At 47.3% G+C, this 16,075-nt stretch overlaps 1 protein-coding gene across 2 annotated transcripts in view; it reads left to right on the top strand.

The window, feature by feature from the left end:
* Window positions 1–16,075, top strand: part of THSD4 (thrombospondin type 1 domain containing 4) — a 485,629-nt gene that overhangs the window by 398,316 nt on the left and 71,238 nt on the right. For both annotated transcript variants that reach the window (XM_074353946.1, XM_074353947.1), the window contains one exon: window positions 4,833–5,037. In XM_074353946.1, coding sequence (XP_074210047.1) covers window positions 4,833–5,037 — 205 coding nt within the window. The remainder of the gene's footprint in view (window positions 1–4,832; window positions 5,038–16,075) is intronic.

The raw sequence follows: 16,075 nt of genomic DNA, 5'->3' as shown, positions 1-16,075 counted from the left end.
TGCAGAAACAGGATGGGTCTGAGAGGTTACACAGTGGCAGGTCATGGATGGACAAAATGGGTAGATTCCAGATGAAACCAGCTCTGTGAAGACAAGGGCAAACCCAGTGTTTTCTGAGAAACCGCCCTACCGCGGTGTCCTGCTAAGTGCCTTCCCTGTGTACCTCCTCTCATTCTCCCAGCGGCACTACGGGGTCGATACTGTGCCACCCCAGCTGTAGGTAAACTGAGGCTCAGAATGGCTAATTAGCATGTCCGGTGATGCAGCGCTCCAAAGTGGCAAAGCCAGCACAAGACCCCGGTCCAGCAGACTCCACTGATGGCACGTTGGTGGTACCTCTGAAGGGTTTAGAGACATAGACCAGACTTCTGGTATGCAAACCAGAATTCAGGCCAGATCCATTTCTGAGCGCCGTCCCCTGAAAGATCTGGATGGTGGTGAAAGTGTTTTCAGCGCCAAGCCCAGAGAGAAACGACTCATCCAGCGTCACATGTAAGTCAGGGGCTGAGCCAGGACGATGTTCCAGGTTTCCGGATTCCCAGTGCAACATTCTTTCCATCAGTCTTAACTGCTTTTCCCGCTAAATGACGTCAGCTCAGCTTATCAATTACACAGTCTCCTTTCGGAGGAGAATCCCAGCTGCTGCAAAGAAAGTAACATAGGACATGAATCTAGACACGCAGTGAAATTTTGTTCATGTAAAAAATGCAAAATCCAAATAAGGGTCACTGTTGAGTTAATACGTTAGTTATACCAGTGTCAGCGGTATACGCGGTTTTGACAACGTGCTGTGCTCATGTGAGAGATGTCACCGGGGAGGCTGGCTGATGGGTCACTGAAACGCTCAATACCGTTTCTGGAATTTCTTGTGAGTCTTAAACTAGTGCAAAATACAAGTTGTAACAATTACTTTCTTAGTAATATGAAGGGAAGATGAGCTAAAATATTGACCCACTACCTGTGTGTGGAGTGTTGAACCCGTCAGTGTGGGAGAGACACGTAACGTGCTTGGGGCGTCATCGTGTTGGAAGGGGAGGATGCGGTCACTTGTGGGCCAAGCTATGACAACAGCGCCTTGAACTTGTTCCTCTGCACCCAGGTCACCGCCACCATCCACTCCTCCGACAGAGCCAGAACCCTCAGCACGACCTCCGGTCCTTTGGAGGGGGCAGTTTTTGCCTGGGGTTAAAGGCATGGGATTTGGGTTCAAGTCCAGTCCTCCTTAGTAGCAGCTTGGCCGTGGGCCAGTTAGCTAACCTCTCTTAAGTCTTAGTTTCCTAGTTTCTCAGCAATAGCACAGGTTGCTTTTAAGATTAAATGAGAAAACTGCATATTCAGGGGGCCTGGAGTATGACAGAGATTCTGTAAACATTAGGCTCGGTGGTGGGAGGAGTGCGGTGGGGGGAGGAAGAGGAGGAGGACAGTGATTCGAGCTCCCCCCACCCTTTGCTACCCAGGCGTCTCTCAGCTCCTCTTCGTCCTCCCACCACACCCCCAGTTCAGGCTGGGACGTTGCCACCTTCTCCAGACTTACACACCCCATTGTTAATTATCCACTTTCTACAGGAGAGTTGATCTGCTCAGCTTGATTTAGGGGAGGATGCAGGGACTCCTCATTGTCTAAGAGTGTGTGACTTTCTGCACGGATGTCTCAACGCCCCGGTTAGAATCAGATTCCCACAGGCGGGACCTGTGTCTGCTTCAGCCTGGAGCCTCCCAGGTGGCCCGGCCGGCGCAGTCCCTCAGCAAGGCCAGTGATAAAATGCATGTTTACATGTTTGGATCTTGTCACAGCTGCTCCTTCTTGTCCTTCAGAGTCTAGCCCGAAGATCACTCCCTCAGCTGCGCACGCCCAGTGCGAAGGTTCCCTCCTTGTCATCTGAGGCTCATAACAGCCTATGCAGGAAGAGGGACGGCTGTCACACATGTGATCCGCCTGCGACCTCGGTGCTGAAAACAAAGCTCTTGAATTCATGTCATGTGCACGGTTCTCATTCTGGGGTCGTCCCTCCTGCTTTGTGCACTGCATGCGGGACATTTAGCAGCTCCACGGCAACCCAGCTTCTCGGAGACCCTGGGTTGCCACTAGAACCCTAGAAGGGTGCTCCGTCAGCCTCTTGTCACCCCTCAAGGAAGGCCCACACACCCCTTGCTCTGACTTCTCTCTTCAGGAGTGAACCGTGGGTGCTCAGAGTCCAGAGACGGGCCTGCGGGACAGGATGTCACCTTTAGTCCTTGGCATTTCTTGTGCAGCCTCGTGCTTCAGTGAAGCCAAGCTCCAGGCTGTTGGACATCTCCCAGGAAAAACTGCTTTGCAGCCCTCCCTCCCCACAACCAGATTCATCCAGAGTGGCTGTGCTGTTACAGGAAATCTGGGAGGATTCTGATGTAACGTCTGATTTACAAGAGAAAATGGTGCTGTGTCTATGCTTGTCTGAAGCGATTCGTGGCTTGTAGTTTCCTTGTGACCGTCCTGTTCTAACTGGGCAGGGGGCTGCGGACTCGGGCAATGTCCATCCCCGCCGTCGGAGGCTCCTGTTCAATCCTGAAACATCCTGCCCACCGCATCTGTAGGAGAGGCTCACGGGACGGCCTGTTCTCCCACTCTGAGGCCCACCCCTCACTACAGCCAGAAAATGATCACCCAGAAAACAAATCTGAGGGTGGCCCTCGCCTTTTCTGACACCCAGTGGTTGCTGCTGCCACTGGATAAAATTCTAAGTCATCCCCCTGGCGAACGAGATCCTTAACACATTCAGCTAGATTCTCCGGCCTCCTTCCATCCCTCCCAGCAACCATTTCTGTGTGCGAGACGCTTACCTTCTTCCTCAGTGTTCTCTCCTACTTCCGTGCCTGGGTGCACATTGCTTCCTTTGCCTGGAGTGCCCTGAGGGAATGAGCCCAGTCTGGGACCAGTTGAGTCCGGGAGTCGCAAAAATGGATCACGATGGGGAGGAAGGAAGGGGGGAGATTGCCGAGCAGGGAAGGGAGTGAGCGCCATCGGCTTTCTGGTTCCTCTTGCTCGTCAGCGGCAATCAGAAGCACCTCCTTAATTTGGTTAGAATCTTTCTTTAGCATCGTGGGGTCTGCTTTCCCAGACTTCTGTTGGCAGTGGCCTTTTTTTGTTTCAAATTTAAGCAGAACCTGGAGCGGGGGTGGGGGGCAGCGAGGGTAGAAACCCTGCGCAGAAAGCATTTGCCTTATTTTTCTGCTAAAATGTGCCTGGGGCAAGAGCAGGGGAGGAGAAGCACACAGCAGACATGGCGTTTTTGAAAGGATAATTGGCTGTGGATGAACAACTGAGATGATGTTCTGCTCTTGTCAGAAATAATGTTTTACAGAGAAGCTAGTTGCGAAGAAAGCGGTTATTACTGATGGACCGACGTGCGCTCAGGAATGTGGAAGCAATAATGCAGGCGAGCAGGGCCTGCAGAGAGATGCCAGTCAGACAAGAAGTCGGAGGGGAAAGAACTAGCACCTGGGGTGTGACTTTGCCGGAGGGTCTGACCTGTGGGGCCCACATGCACAGGCCCGGGACGCTTAACAAAAGCCAGAATGGTCTCGCTGCCCGCTTTGCCCCAGGGTGGGGTCTGACGGTCGCGCTCAGAACTGCAGAGCCAGCACAAGCCTGTGATTCCGCAAACACGCATCTCAGGTTTCAGAGTCCCATTCGGGTTTCAGGTACCATTTCCTGTCCCCATAACCCAGCGAAACAGCCCTGTGGTCCCAGTATTTCCTTGTCCAGACTGCAGTCAGTCCACTTCTGTCTGCCCACGGACATGTGACGGAGTCTTCTCTGCTCAGACCACAGGCCCTGTCTTTAAACTCAGGATGCAGGAATGTGGGTCCTGTGGACTCAGCCCCAGAAGTGGAGAAGGAGTCCACGAAGATCATTTCATCCTGTTCTGAGGTCTAACTGCCCTAAGAGAGACCTGAATGGGGAGGGGGAGGATAAAGCCAGAATATCTCGGGATGAGAAACGAGAAGATTCTTTGGGGGAGGGAATCTAGGAAGGTCAGAGTTCCTCTGAACCCGGGAGAGGTTGCCTACAAAGCTCCTGGCTGTTCAGAAGCACGTCGTCCGGTTTGCTGCGGTTTCTGGCCGCTGCTTCCCCGTAGCCTCTGCCCTGGGAAAAGGGCTTCGGAGGATTCAAGCAACAGTCCTACTGCTCAGCTTTTCAGAGCCACAGTGACCCGTGGGGGCCCAGATCTCAACCAGTTTGATTTCATTTCCTAAGAAACAGGGCCTGAGATGGCTACTTTTGGGGGGTATTTGGCCAAGTCTTCGCATGGTCTGTCATTTAGAGTAGAAATCTTGAGGACAAACCCCAGTTTTAGGTGCGGTGCAGTGCTCATCATGGTCCCAAAGGACGTCTTTCTGTGACAATCCCAGCACAGTCCAGCCTCCCCTCTCCAGAGTCCAGCGGTGGGATGGATTCACGGGACAATGTCGCTGCCCAACCTGTGGAAATAAACGCCCAGCCCCCACACCCTCCTTACTCCTTTTCTCTGTGTTATTTTTCTTCTGATCATTTACCACCACCAGGTGCACTCTGTTTTACTTCCTTGTCTGTTTGTGTGGCCCCCACCTGGCCCCTAGAATGCGCATTTCACGCATACCTGGAAAAGAAGTTCCTCGCCCAGAGTAGGTGCCCTGTGAAAACCTGTTGAACGAAGGGCAGAATGAGCTTCCCCACCTACAGGAGCTGAGTTGGGGGCAGGAGGAAGGTTGGTTCGAGACCCACCAACAGGTCTTCAGTCACCCCCGTCCCTGTCTCCCCCGGGTGCTCCTGACACGTGCTACAAGCGTCTTCTGTTTTCCACCTCTTGCAGAGCGTTGGCTGTGATGACTACCTGGGCTCCGACAAGGTCGTGGACAAGTGCGGGGTGTGCGGCGGCGACAACACGGGCTGCCAGGTGGTGTCGGGCGTGTTCAAGCACGCCCTCACCAGCCTGGGCTACCACCGCGTGGTCGAGATCCCCCAAGGAGCCACAAAAATCAACATCACCGAGATGCACAAGAGCAACAACTACCTGGGTAAGCTTGGTCTTCTTCCACAGGAGGCCCTCTGGCGCGACCAGTTTGATCGACTCCTTCCAGGACGGTGACACCGCGGTGTCTCCAAGTCCGTGGACACGTGGAAGGCGCCACTGGGCAGCCAAGGCACCCCCTGGCTCCCCCTCTGAAATGAGATGCTTGGGGGGAGCAAGTGAAAAAGTAAAAAAGTCCTTCTTGCAAGTAAACGTTTACCATCTACACATTTAAACCAGCCATTGTTCTTTCCAAGAAAAATAAGGTTATGAAATTGAGAACAGGCTAAATGGTTTCTCTGAAATGGGGGAGGCTCTTTGAAAAGCCAAGCGACCTGCCAGTCTTCTTCTGTTGGAATTTCGGGGGAGCGGGGCGGTTGATGGTCCTGTCTGAACCTTCATTCCCGGGGATCTAAAGCAAAAGCCATTTCTCTGTTCTTCCTGCTTCGTCCGCCTGGGGCAGCGGTCTGTGTGTGTGTCTTCTGAACAGCTGCAGCACCCCTCCGCAGCCATTTTGGGGAATAGCGTCAATTTTGCTAGATCGTTTTTAACCCATTTACCCACAAAGGGAGATCTTCGTTGATCCTTTCTTCTTGGGTTTCTGGCTGATTTTAGGCAAAGCAAGTCGTGTCCTGCAAGTTAATTTTTACCAATTCTAATTCATGTAAGTGTGCACAAATCAGTTAACTAAATAATGTGAGGAGAGCACTTTCTTAAAGTCATTTAATGAATAGCAGTGTACGTCTTTATTTTTTAATTATTTAACAGGAAGTTAAATAGCACAGACTATCCGCCAGGCACTATTCTTAATGCTTTGCAGGTATTAAATCATTGAACCCCCTCAACAGCCCCGGGTGATAGGCGCTAGTCCCCTCCCGATTTCATATATAAGGAGACAGGCAGTTATTGGGTAACTTGCCAAGGTCACACAGCAAGGGAGGGGTGGTGCTGGGATCCGAACCCAGGCAGTCTGTCTCCAAACGCGGTAGTCTACCAAGGCAGAAAGCCCGTGAGCACCTGTGGTACACCCGGGCCACGCGGCGGTGAATGGCTGCAACAACTGAGAGATCATTCATCCTGCAGATTGCAAGTACCAGACTCTCCCCAGAAGGTAACTCCAGACTCGAGAGCTGGACTCTGCAGCGCTCCCTCCTTCACCTCGGCAAACACATCCAGAGTCAGCTTCGCTCGGTTTTGCCGGTGGGAGGAGGAGGGATGGCAGATGGGCTCGGAGGCAAACCTGATTAAAGTGGAAAGCTGCTACCTCTGCTCTGGCAAACCCAGGCGCCACCGGGGTGGCGATAAGCCTGGTGTCCCCGTGAGCGGTTTGTGTGTTATTTTCATTTGCAAAAAAAAACCTTTTTTTTTTTTTGGCTTCCTTTCTTTTGTGCTATTAAAAGAACAAAGATTAACATCACGTTCCTAGAATGGAAAATATTCTTCACGGGATTATGTGGCGTGTGACTGTTTTCCAGTGCACCAGCAAGCCATGTCGCTTTTTATGAGCTTTGTGTCGTTTGGTTCAAATTAGTCCTACTCAGTAAGGGGCTTCCAAGCTGCGCCCTCCGAAGGTAAAACAGATACCCTGGGTTAACATCTACCGGGAGTCTGACTGGACACTGCTCTCAGAACCTCGGTGTTTGCATCCGGAGTATGGGAATAAGAATCTGGACCTTACCCGTGTTCATGAGGGTCTGAAGGACAACAGATGTTCAAGACCCTGGGAGCCCTTGGCACAGGTTAGCAGTTGACAAATGTTTCTGCTCTTTCTTGCGTCTCAGAGAGCTTATCAGTATGTCAGAGTTTCATGGAATCAAAATTCCCTAATTCCCTAAAATCCCCTTAAAAAGACAAAGAGGAGGCAGAGGAGAATGGAAGTACTCAGAATCAATGGAAGGGTGATTGAGAATTTCCTGTGCCGGGTGACCAGTGGCGTGCATGAGAAATCCAGAATCCGTGCAGTGTTGCATGGTGCCACGTGGGCAGAGGAGTGAGAAGGGCAGCACGAGGGCAGGGGGCTCGCAGAGGTGCTGAGCTGGGCTTCTGTGCACAGCCCGGCCCTTAAGCACCACTTGGGATGTAGCAGCACCCGGACAGCTCTCTTTTTTTCTTCTTCTTTCCTTTTATTATTGAAATACACTTCACATGCCATAAAATGTGAAGTGCACAGTGGACGGGATGGTCTTTTTGTCATCATGGGTGATGACACCTATTCCACTTACCCTGCTGAATCTCCTGTTCTGTGAAGTCTGTATATATATATATATATATATATATATATATATATTATATATATATTTTAGATTTTCAGTTAAGTTTTTTACTGACAGATAGTCAGTTACAGTGTGTCAATTTCTGGCGTACAGCATAACGTCCCAGTCGTGCATATGTATATACGTAAACTCATTTTCACATTCTTTTTCATTTAAGGCTATTACAAGACAGTGGATAGTTAGTTCCCTGTGCTATACAGAAGAAATTTGGTTTTTGTCTGTTTTTATATGTGGCAGTTAACAATTGCAAATCTCAAATGTACCCTTCCCACCTCCTTTCCCCCGGTAACCATGAGAGTGTTTACTACGTCTGCAAGTCTGTTTCTGTTTTGTAGATGAGTTCATTAGTGTCCTCTGTTTTCTTTTTATCTTTTTTTTAGACTCCACATATGAGTGATATCGTATGGTATTTTTCTTTCTCTTCCTGGCTCATGAAGTCTGTACATTTTAAAAGTCAGGCCACGTGCAGTTGTTTGAGATTACGTGTAAGCCGTTAGAGCACAGGTCCGTCTAGCTGTTTCTGAACTGTCCAGTGACTTTTCTTGCACATGACACGGTTTTAAACATGGAAACCTTTTTCCAAAGAGCTACGTGGTGGGTTTCTCCACAAGTTCCAGGTAATGATAAAAGTTTGGGTTTTCTTACCGTGTGATTTCTGACTATGTAAACTGTGTTTTGTAGAAAAATTTGACTTGATGCACAAAATTGATTTGGCTGTCCACACACATTTGTTCTGCAGAATAGGCAATATAGAGGAAATGAATATTTCAAAGGTGTATCATTGCTTTTTTTAAAAAGCACAACTTTAATCAGTTTTTTTCAGTTGCCCTATTGTTTTCCTGAATGACCTGTAGTTATTTGTAATAAAAATCAAACTTGCCTTGTGAAACACTTGGTATTTTATATGACTGAGTCTCCAAACTTGGTAAAGATAGAAAGTAGATTTCTATGAAACAGAAGGACTTGTATTATGAGTGCTGGAGAAGATGGCTTCATCACCTCACCTTTAAAGGTTTGTTTTTTAAACCTACAATATTTAAATGGCTCATTCTAGCCTGCTCAGTTAACAAGAGTAGTCACTCTATACATGTGGTACTTCAGCCCCCAAGTGCGTTTACATGCATGGTCTTTGGACTTTTAAACCTGGACATTCTTCACTTTGCATGCTTCAAAAAAGATCTGAGAGTTACTTACTAAAGTTGCAATTATTGACTTAGGATCTGAAAACTGAAATTAAAAATCTAAAACTTTGGAAGAATGTCTGTTCAGATCTTCTGCCCTTTTTTAACTGGGTTGTTTGTGGTTTTCTGATACTGAGTTGTGTAAGCTGTTTATACACTGTGGGTATTAACCCTCTACTTGTCATATCATATGCAAATATTTTCTCCCTTTCAATATACTGTCTTTTCATTTTGTTGATGGTTTCCTTTGCTATGCAAAACCTTTTAAGCTTATTTAGGTCCCATTTGTTTATTCTTGCTTTTGTTTCCTTTGTCTTAAGAGACAGATTCAGAAAAAGTATTGCCACAGTTTATGTCAAAGAGTGTTCCACCTATGTTCTCTTCTAGTTTTATCATTCCCAGTCTTACATTTAGGTCTTTTCTCCATTTTGAGTTTATTTTTGTGTATGGTGTTAGAGAATCTTCTAAGCTCATCCTTCTTCAGGTCGCTGTCCAGTGCTCCCAGCACCAGGTATTGAAGAGACTGTCTTTCCCCAGCGTATGTTCTTGCCCCCTTTGTCGTGGTTTGATTGGCCGCAAGTACGTGGGTTTGTTTCTGAGCTCTCTTTTCTGTTCCATTGATCTGTGTGTCTGTTTTTGTGCCGATACCAGACGATTTTGATGACTGTAGTTTTGCAGCATAATCTGAAATAGGGGATTGTGACCCCTCCAGCTTTGTTCTTTCCTCTCAAGATTGCTTTGGCTATTCAGAGTCTTTTGTGGTTCCATATAAATTTTAGGATTACTTGTTCTAGTTCTGTGAAAAATGTCATAGAGAAGACATACAGATGACCAACAGGCACATGAGAAGATGCTCAATGTCACTGATCATCAGAGAAATGCAAATCAAAACCACAGTGAGTTATCACCTCACAGCTGTCAGAGTGGCCATCGTCAAAGAGACTGCAAATAACAAGTGTTATCTGCAAGGGTGTGGAGAATAGGGAACCCTCCTACACTGTTGGTGGGAATGTAAATTGGTGCAGCCACTGTGGAAAATAGTATGGAGGTTCCTCAAAAACTAAAAACAGAACCACCATATGATCCAGCAGTTCCACTCCTGAGCATACATCTGAAGAAAAGGAAAACACTAATTCAGAAAGATACATGCACCCCAGTGTTCACAGCAGCTTTACTTATAATAGCCAAGACTTGAGTGTCCCTCAACAGATGAGTGGATAAAGAAGATGTGGTATATAGAAAATGGAATATTATTCAGCAGTAAAAAATAAAAAGAATGAAATTTTGCATTTGCAACAACATGCATGGACCTGGAGTGCACTGTGCTTAGTGAAACAAGGCAGACAGAGAAAGACAAATACTGTATGTTACCACTTGTATGTGGAATCTGAAAAACAATGAAACAAGTGAATGGCTATAACAAAACAGAAATAGGCTTACAAATTGAGACAACAAACTAGTCGTTACTAGTGGGGTGAAGGAAGAGAGAGGGACGAAACAGAGGTATGAGATTAAGAGACACAAGCTACTATGTATAAAATAAATAAGCTACAAGGATGTACTCTACAGCACAGGGAGCACAGCCAATGACTTTGAGTGGAGCATAATCACTAAAAATACGGAGTCCCTATACTGAACACCTGAAACTAATATAAGATTGTAAATTGACTGCACTTCAAATTTGAAAAACTCAAAAACTTCACAGAAGAAAGAGACATGCATATCAAACACCTTGGCTGATCTGTAAATAGTGATGGCACGTTCAAGCTGATTCTGAGTTTCTGGCTGACTTTGGTTTGACCATCAGGAATTGGACCTGCTGGACTCAGATTCCAAAAGCCTGAGTTCTGATCCCGGCCCTGCCAGAACTCACAAGGGGTCCTGGTCCATGTGGAGCTCAGAGGACAGGCCAACTCAGCATCTCGTGAAGCTGACTGCTTCTCCGGGCAAAGCGGGAGGAACCATGACATTTAATGGTGTGCAGATTTCAGGGGGTAAGATGTTTATCTGTCTCATTTTCAGTTGGAAACCAATGAAATTCTGCAGAACTGAGCTCCACTTTTCAGTGTTTATTTAAATTTTTCACATGCTCCAAAATATAGACTAGCTGGTGGATTATAGATTCCTGGATCTTTTTTTCATTGCAAATACTTTAGAACCCCTGTAGCTGTTGTGAACTACGTAGTCTCCTTTTCCACATGAGTTATTCTGCACCATGCTCTTTAGAAATAAAAAGTTAACTCTAATTTTATTAAAGTGATTGACATTTTATATTACTTGCCTCTTCCTTAATAAGATGTTGTGAAATCATTTCAGCTGAAATATCAAAGTTTGGCGTAGTTCAGCCAGCTCAGTTTACTAATGTTATTATGTAACAGTTAAGAAATCAGACATAAAAGCACACCAAGCAAAACCTGATTCTGCCGAACATGGTTGGTCTGCCTGCCAACATGTCACAGTGTCATTGAGCCTTAGACTTGGCAGAGGTTTTTTTTGAACATTTATAAGCTTTTAAAAATAAACTGGCAATACTTTTACTTTTAAGCATGTTTTCTTAAAAGTTTTAAACAATAAAAGTAGTGGTCAGCTTTATAAAAAAAATCAACTGTCTGTGATTTGCAAGCCTTTATTAGTTGAGTAGCTTTCAATCTGGGAAAGGGTAGAGTGTTTAAATAATATGATGTCTTACATTTGTATGCGATTAATTCCAAAGATTTCTTCATATGCGCTGTAAAAATTTTAAACAATACAGATGATACGAACAAAAAGGTGAAGTTTCTTCTCCATGCCAACCTCCTCGCGCTTGATCCAGCTGCTTTCAAGTGTGGAAACAGAGATAAGTGATGACTCTTAACAGTTCAGCGTGGACCTTTGTCAGTCACCTGTCACAGGCAGAGGCAGCCTGAGGCGTCCTCTCGGAGGGGAGTCCTGCCTCCTGGCTGGATGCTGCTCGTCGGTGCAGTGCTGGCGCACGAGAGGGGACCACTGAGCATTTTGTTTCTTATTTGGACTTGGTTCTTGCCTTTTCTTCAGGCAAGCTTTTATGATTCCTGTCCAAAACCAAATCTTCGCCAAGGACCCCCACCAGAGGGACTGCGGGAAGGCGCTGTCGTCTGCCTGAGCGCTCCCGGGCTTCGCGCTGCATTACCTGCTTTCCTCCTGGCGTCTGGCAGCGCGCGCCCCCGTGATTTGGGAAAGCTCTGATGTCCTTGCATCTGTTTACACGGCTTTCTTTCCACTTTTACAGTTGCTCTGCCTTGAAAAGCTTTCAGATACGCTGGACCCAATTGAAGCGACTCCCCCCCCCCCCCTTCATGCTCCTTGTCTTCTCGCAGCTTCTGGTTTTCGGTTAGCACCTGGTCGCCTGGAAGTGCAAGACTGCTTCTGCCCGTCGGTGCTTGGATTTGCCTTTTGCTTTGTGGGGAATCGTTAAGCAGTGACTTGTTTTTGCTTTTACCTGCATCGTCTGTCTCAGACATAAGCAGATGATCCACACCTGTTTTTCTGCACATAATGGGGTGCTTTCCTCCAACGCAGGAAACAGCTGTCGAGCGGGCTGAGTCCTAGATTCTTATGGGGCTGTTTTGACAGCCCTGCCCCTGCGGTGAGAACAGCGTTCTTCCCCCACCCCAGCACCTCCAGCCGCACCTTCGGCGGGGCTGCTCACCGCTCCCGGGTCTCCTGCCTGGATTAGGGCAGCAGCGCAGAACGGGTACATGTGCACCCAGCGTGGGTGAAGCTGTCCTGAATCTGCCCACTCCCTAACCCACTTGGAAGTGCCTCAAAGCCTTTCCCTTTTGAATCAAAGTCTGGCTTTTTGCAATGTGTTGGATCACTGAGCTGCCACATTAGGGAATGAATACAAGTGAAGCCTCAAGAAGAGATATCTAAGGTTTGAACAACATTTAGTAAATACAGTTGACTCAACAGAAGAGAAGCAACAGCCGAGAAAAACAGAGACTTCCAGACCTCGTCCATCAGCAGCGGGGCCTCCCACGCTCCACTGCCCCGCGGTCCACGCTCTCTTTGGAAGATCCTCTGATTTCTCTCAAGGGGAAAAGCTTCAGAAATGGGAGATCTGCCTTTGGGGTGGTCCCCCTCCTCCCTCCAGGTCTCTCCTTCCAGACTTTAGGGCAAACCGAACACCCTTTTCCCCTCTCTCATTAAGCAGAGCTCCCGTCGGATTCTGCTCTTCCTTTAAGCCTTTAATTCTTGCTAATAAACCCCTGGAGGGTGCGCTTCGAAGATAAGCGTCTTTTCTCCTCGTTGTGGGCTGCTTCCGTCGGCTCTTGGCCCGCTGTTTCAGCCAAGTTTCAGCTCGTAGAAGAACTTTCAGCATCTCCTAATTCTGCTCTCCCCTTTCCCCACGCCAGACACTCTTCCTGGAACTAGAATCATCGAGATGACAGTGCGGGGAAGGTGCACTGTTCTGTCTGAATTGAGCGGACAGTCATGTCCTCAGAAAATGCACAGAGCCCCCCTCGAGCGTCCTTTTGCCCCTGACAGCCACGCTTCTCTTTATTTCGCTTTGGGGGCAAAATCTGTCTCCTTGATCAGTATTTAGTTCTCTCTTAATCTGGTAGTTACATAATCTGATTAAGTAAAACATTGCTCTTCATCTGACCTGGTATTCGTGCAGAACGGTGAGACAATTCAGTGACTATCTGTAAAGCCGCTTCTGTGTCTAGTGCGTTGCAGAGACGTGACTTGTGGTCCCTGCCTCCGAGGCACTCACCGTCTGTCTGGAAATCCTTTGAAGTCTTTGTTTTAGAAGAGACCGCGCACCACGGGGGGACAAAGGATGGAGAAATTACTTCTAACAGGATGATCTGAGGAAGAGTAAGAGAAGACGGTTTTTCGGCTGGGCTTTTAGAGCAGGGCTTGGCAACCTTTTTTGGGAACAGGCCAGTTAGTAAATATTTCAGGCTTTGCAAGACATTTGGTCTCAGCTGCGACTACCCTGCCACCATAGTGAAAAAGCAACCACAGGAAATATGTGAGTGGGTGGGTGTGGCTGTGTTCCAATCAAATGTGATTTACATAAAAGACATAGTAAACAATCTTACGGTTACTGGGGAAAAGGAGGTGGGAAGGAATAAATTTGGGAGTTTGAGATTTGCAAATATTAACCACTATATATAAAAATAGATTAAAAAAACAAATTTCTTCCGTACAGCACAGGGAACTGTATTCAGTATCTTGTAATAACCTTTAATGAAAAGAATATGAAAGCGAGTATGTGTGTGCATATGCATGGCTGGGGCGCTGTGCTGTGCACCAGAAACTGACACCTTTTAGCTGGCTGTACTTCAATTTAAAAAAAAGGGCAGTCACCAAACGCAGCCTCCGTGCTGCTTGCCAGCCCCCGTTCTAGAGGCTGGCTGTGACCAAGATGCTCATAGACGCAGTCAGAAGCTGATCAGCACTTGTGTTTAAGGTCTGGGCGGGGATCAAGGATTTGGCTTTTAGCTGTTCTGCTTTTAATATGAACACTGACTTTCTGTTTTGTGACGTGTTTTTTCAAATGCTCAGAGACCCACAGAACAGAGACCCATTTCTGAGCATGGGGAAGTCTCAAAGAAATACAGACCCTCAGTAGTGCCAGCCCGGGGACTCTCCGGGCCCCCGTGACACAGACGCCTCCTGGAGGGACAGAGACAAGTTTCAACCCAGGGCCTCTGTGGACCCGCTTACTTGATTACAATTAAATAAGTTTAACTTTTCACCACTTTAGTCTCTCTTCTCCTCTCTCTTCAGTGGAAAAGAACTGCTGTTTCGGGACAGGAAGCCCGACCTCTGGCCAGAGCCGCCGCTGGCCCGGCACTCACCCATTTGTTATATTTGCTTTTTATTGACATAGTAATACATAGGGGAAGTCCGCAGTTCAGTCTGGTACAGCTTTGATGAATTTTCACAGAGGGAACACGCACACAGAACTAGGACTCAGATGAAGAAATGGAGCTTTATTGGCGTTCCCCCGGGGCCCCCCCGACACCCCCTCCAGGCACTAGCCCCCGCCTCCAGAAGGAACTGCTACCTTTACTGGTAACACCACAGATTGGTCTTCTTCTGTCTTTTAAAAGCCTCGTGTAAATATGGACTCATACAGCACACACGCGTTTATTTCTGGCTGAGGGGTTAGGGAGCCCTAAACATTTTCACGCCTAACTTGGAGAATAGTACGAAACGCAATTACAGATTTTTTTCCCTATTATTTAGCCAATTTTCTAACCCAATATTTTGGATCATTTATTTCTTCACCATTGGAATGTTTAGAGTGTGCAACATCCTCATATGCAGCCTAGGTCTGTTTCGTGGCTGCTCATTCTGTGCCATCTGTCTGTCAGATAAATTCCATACCACACTGTGACTCTTGTAGCTTTAAAATGCGTTTTAATATTTGGCATGGCAAGTCCCCCTTCTTTTGCTTTTTTTTTAAAAAACATTTTAAATAATCTGGCGTGTTTGTATTCCAGGTGAATTTTGGAGCCATTTTGTCACTTTTTTTTTTTTTTAACTCCTATTGGTGTTTTCCTGCGATTGTGTTACATCCACTCGATAAGCATGTATCAAGCACTTGTGTGCGCCAGGCTCCGTTCTGGGCACTGCGAGTGCTGCGGAGGAGAAGGGCACACCCCACTGCGACGGCACTTAGGTTCCAGGGGCTGAGACCAGAGACAAAAGAGCAAAAAGATCATTTCAGACGGCAGTATGTGCTATAAACAAAGGAAACAGGGACAGTGGAGAGCAAGTGACAGGCTGGAGGAGCAGGGTGCTGTTTGAGTTTGGTGGTGGGAAAAGATCTCTCAAAGGAGGTGACGCCTGAGCTGTCGCCCGCATCCCGCCAAGAGTGTGCTCGCTCTGTGCGTCGCTTTGGGAGGAGCAGGCATCGCTGAAGCATCCGGCCTGAGAGCATAGCGTGTACTTCCATTTATTCAGATAGTTTATATCTGGCAGTAGAATTCTGACATTTCCCGTACGGATTCCCTGCATTTCTTGTGAAGATTGATCTCAGGTGTTTAATCGTAATCTGTTGTGGGATGATGATGGTAATGACGGAGGATGGAGTCGGGTCCGGTTTTATCTTCAGGTTGCTCTCATCAGCATGTGGAAAGTTACGGATTTCCCACACTTATCACTGTCCAGCCCCTTTGTGAACTTCCGTTAATTCTGAGAGCTTGCAGTTGATTCTCATGACTTCTCACAGTGTAACCCTAGCAGACAGAAACGATGGCGTCGCCTCCTCCTTCCCGGTAGCCACACCTCTGATTTCTTTTTCCTGATGTATTGCCCAAAGTTTACCAAAACTTCTAAAACAACTGTTACTAAATGATGGCAGGGGGCGGGTATGGCTGAGTGGTGCAGCCCATGCTCGGCATGCACAGGGTCCTGGGTTCGATCCCCAGTACCTCCACTAAGTAAATAAATAAATACACTTAGTTACCCCCCCCCAAAAGAACCAAATAAATTAATAATCGCTACCTAAAAAGTTTAAAAATAAGTGATGGCAGACATTCTTCACCCGTCTCTGACTTGAGTGTGAAGGCCTCTGATTCTCAGTACCCAGAGAGAGAGAGACGTACACAATAAA

This window comes from Camelus bactrianus, chromosome 27, assembly GCF_048773025.1.
Source record: "Camelus bactrianus isolate YW-2024 breed Bactrian camel chromosome 27, ASM4877302v1, whole genome shotgun sequence".
NCBI lineage: Eukaryota > Metazoa > Chordata > Mammalia > Artiodactyla > Camelidae > Camelus > Camelus bactrianus.
Note: the sequence above shows the minus strand (reverse complement) of the source record. Positions and strands in the feature narration are given on the sequence as shown.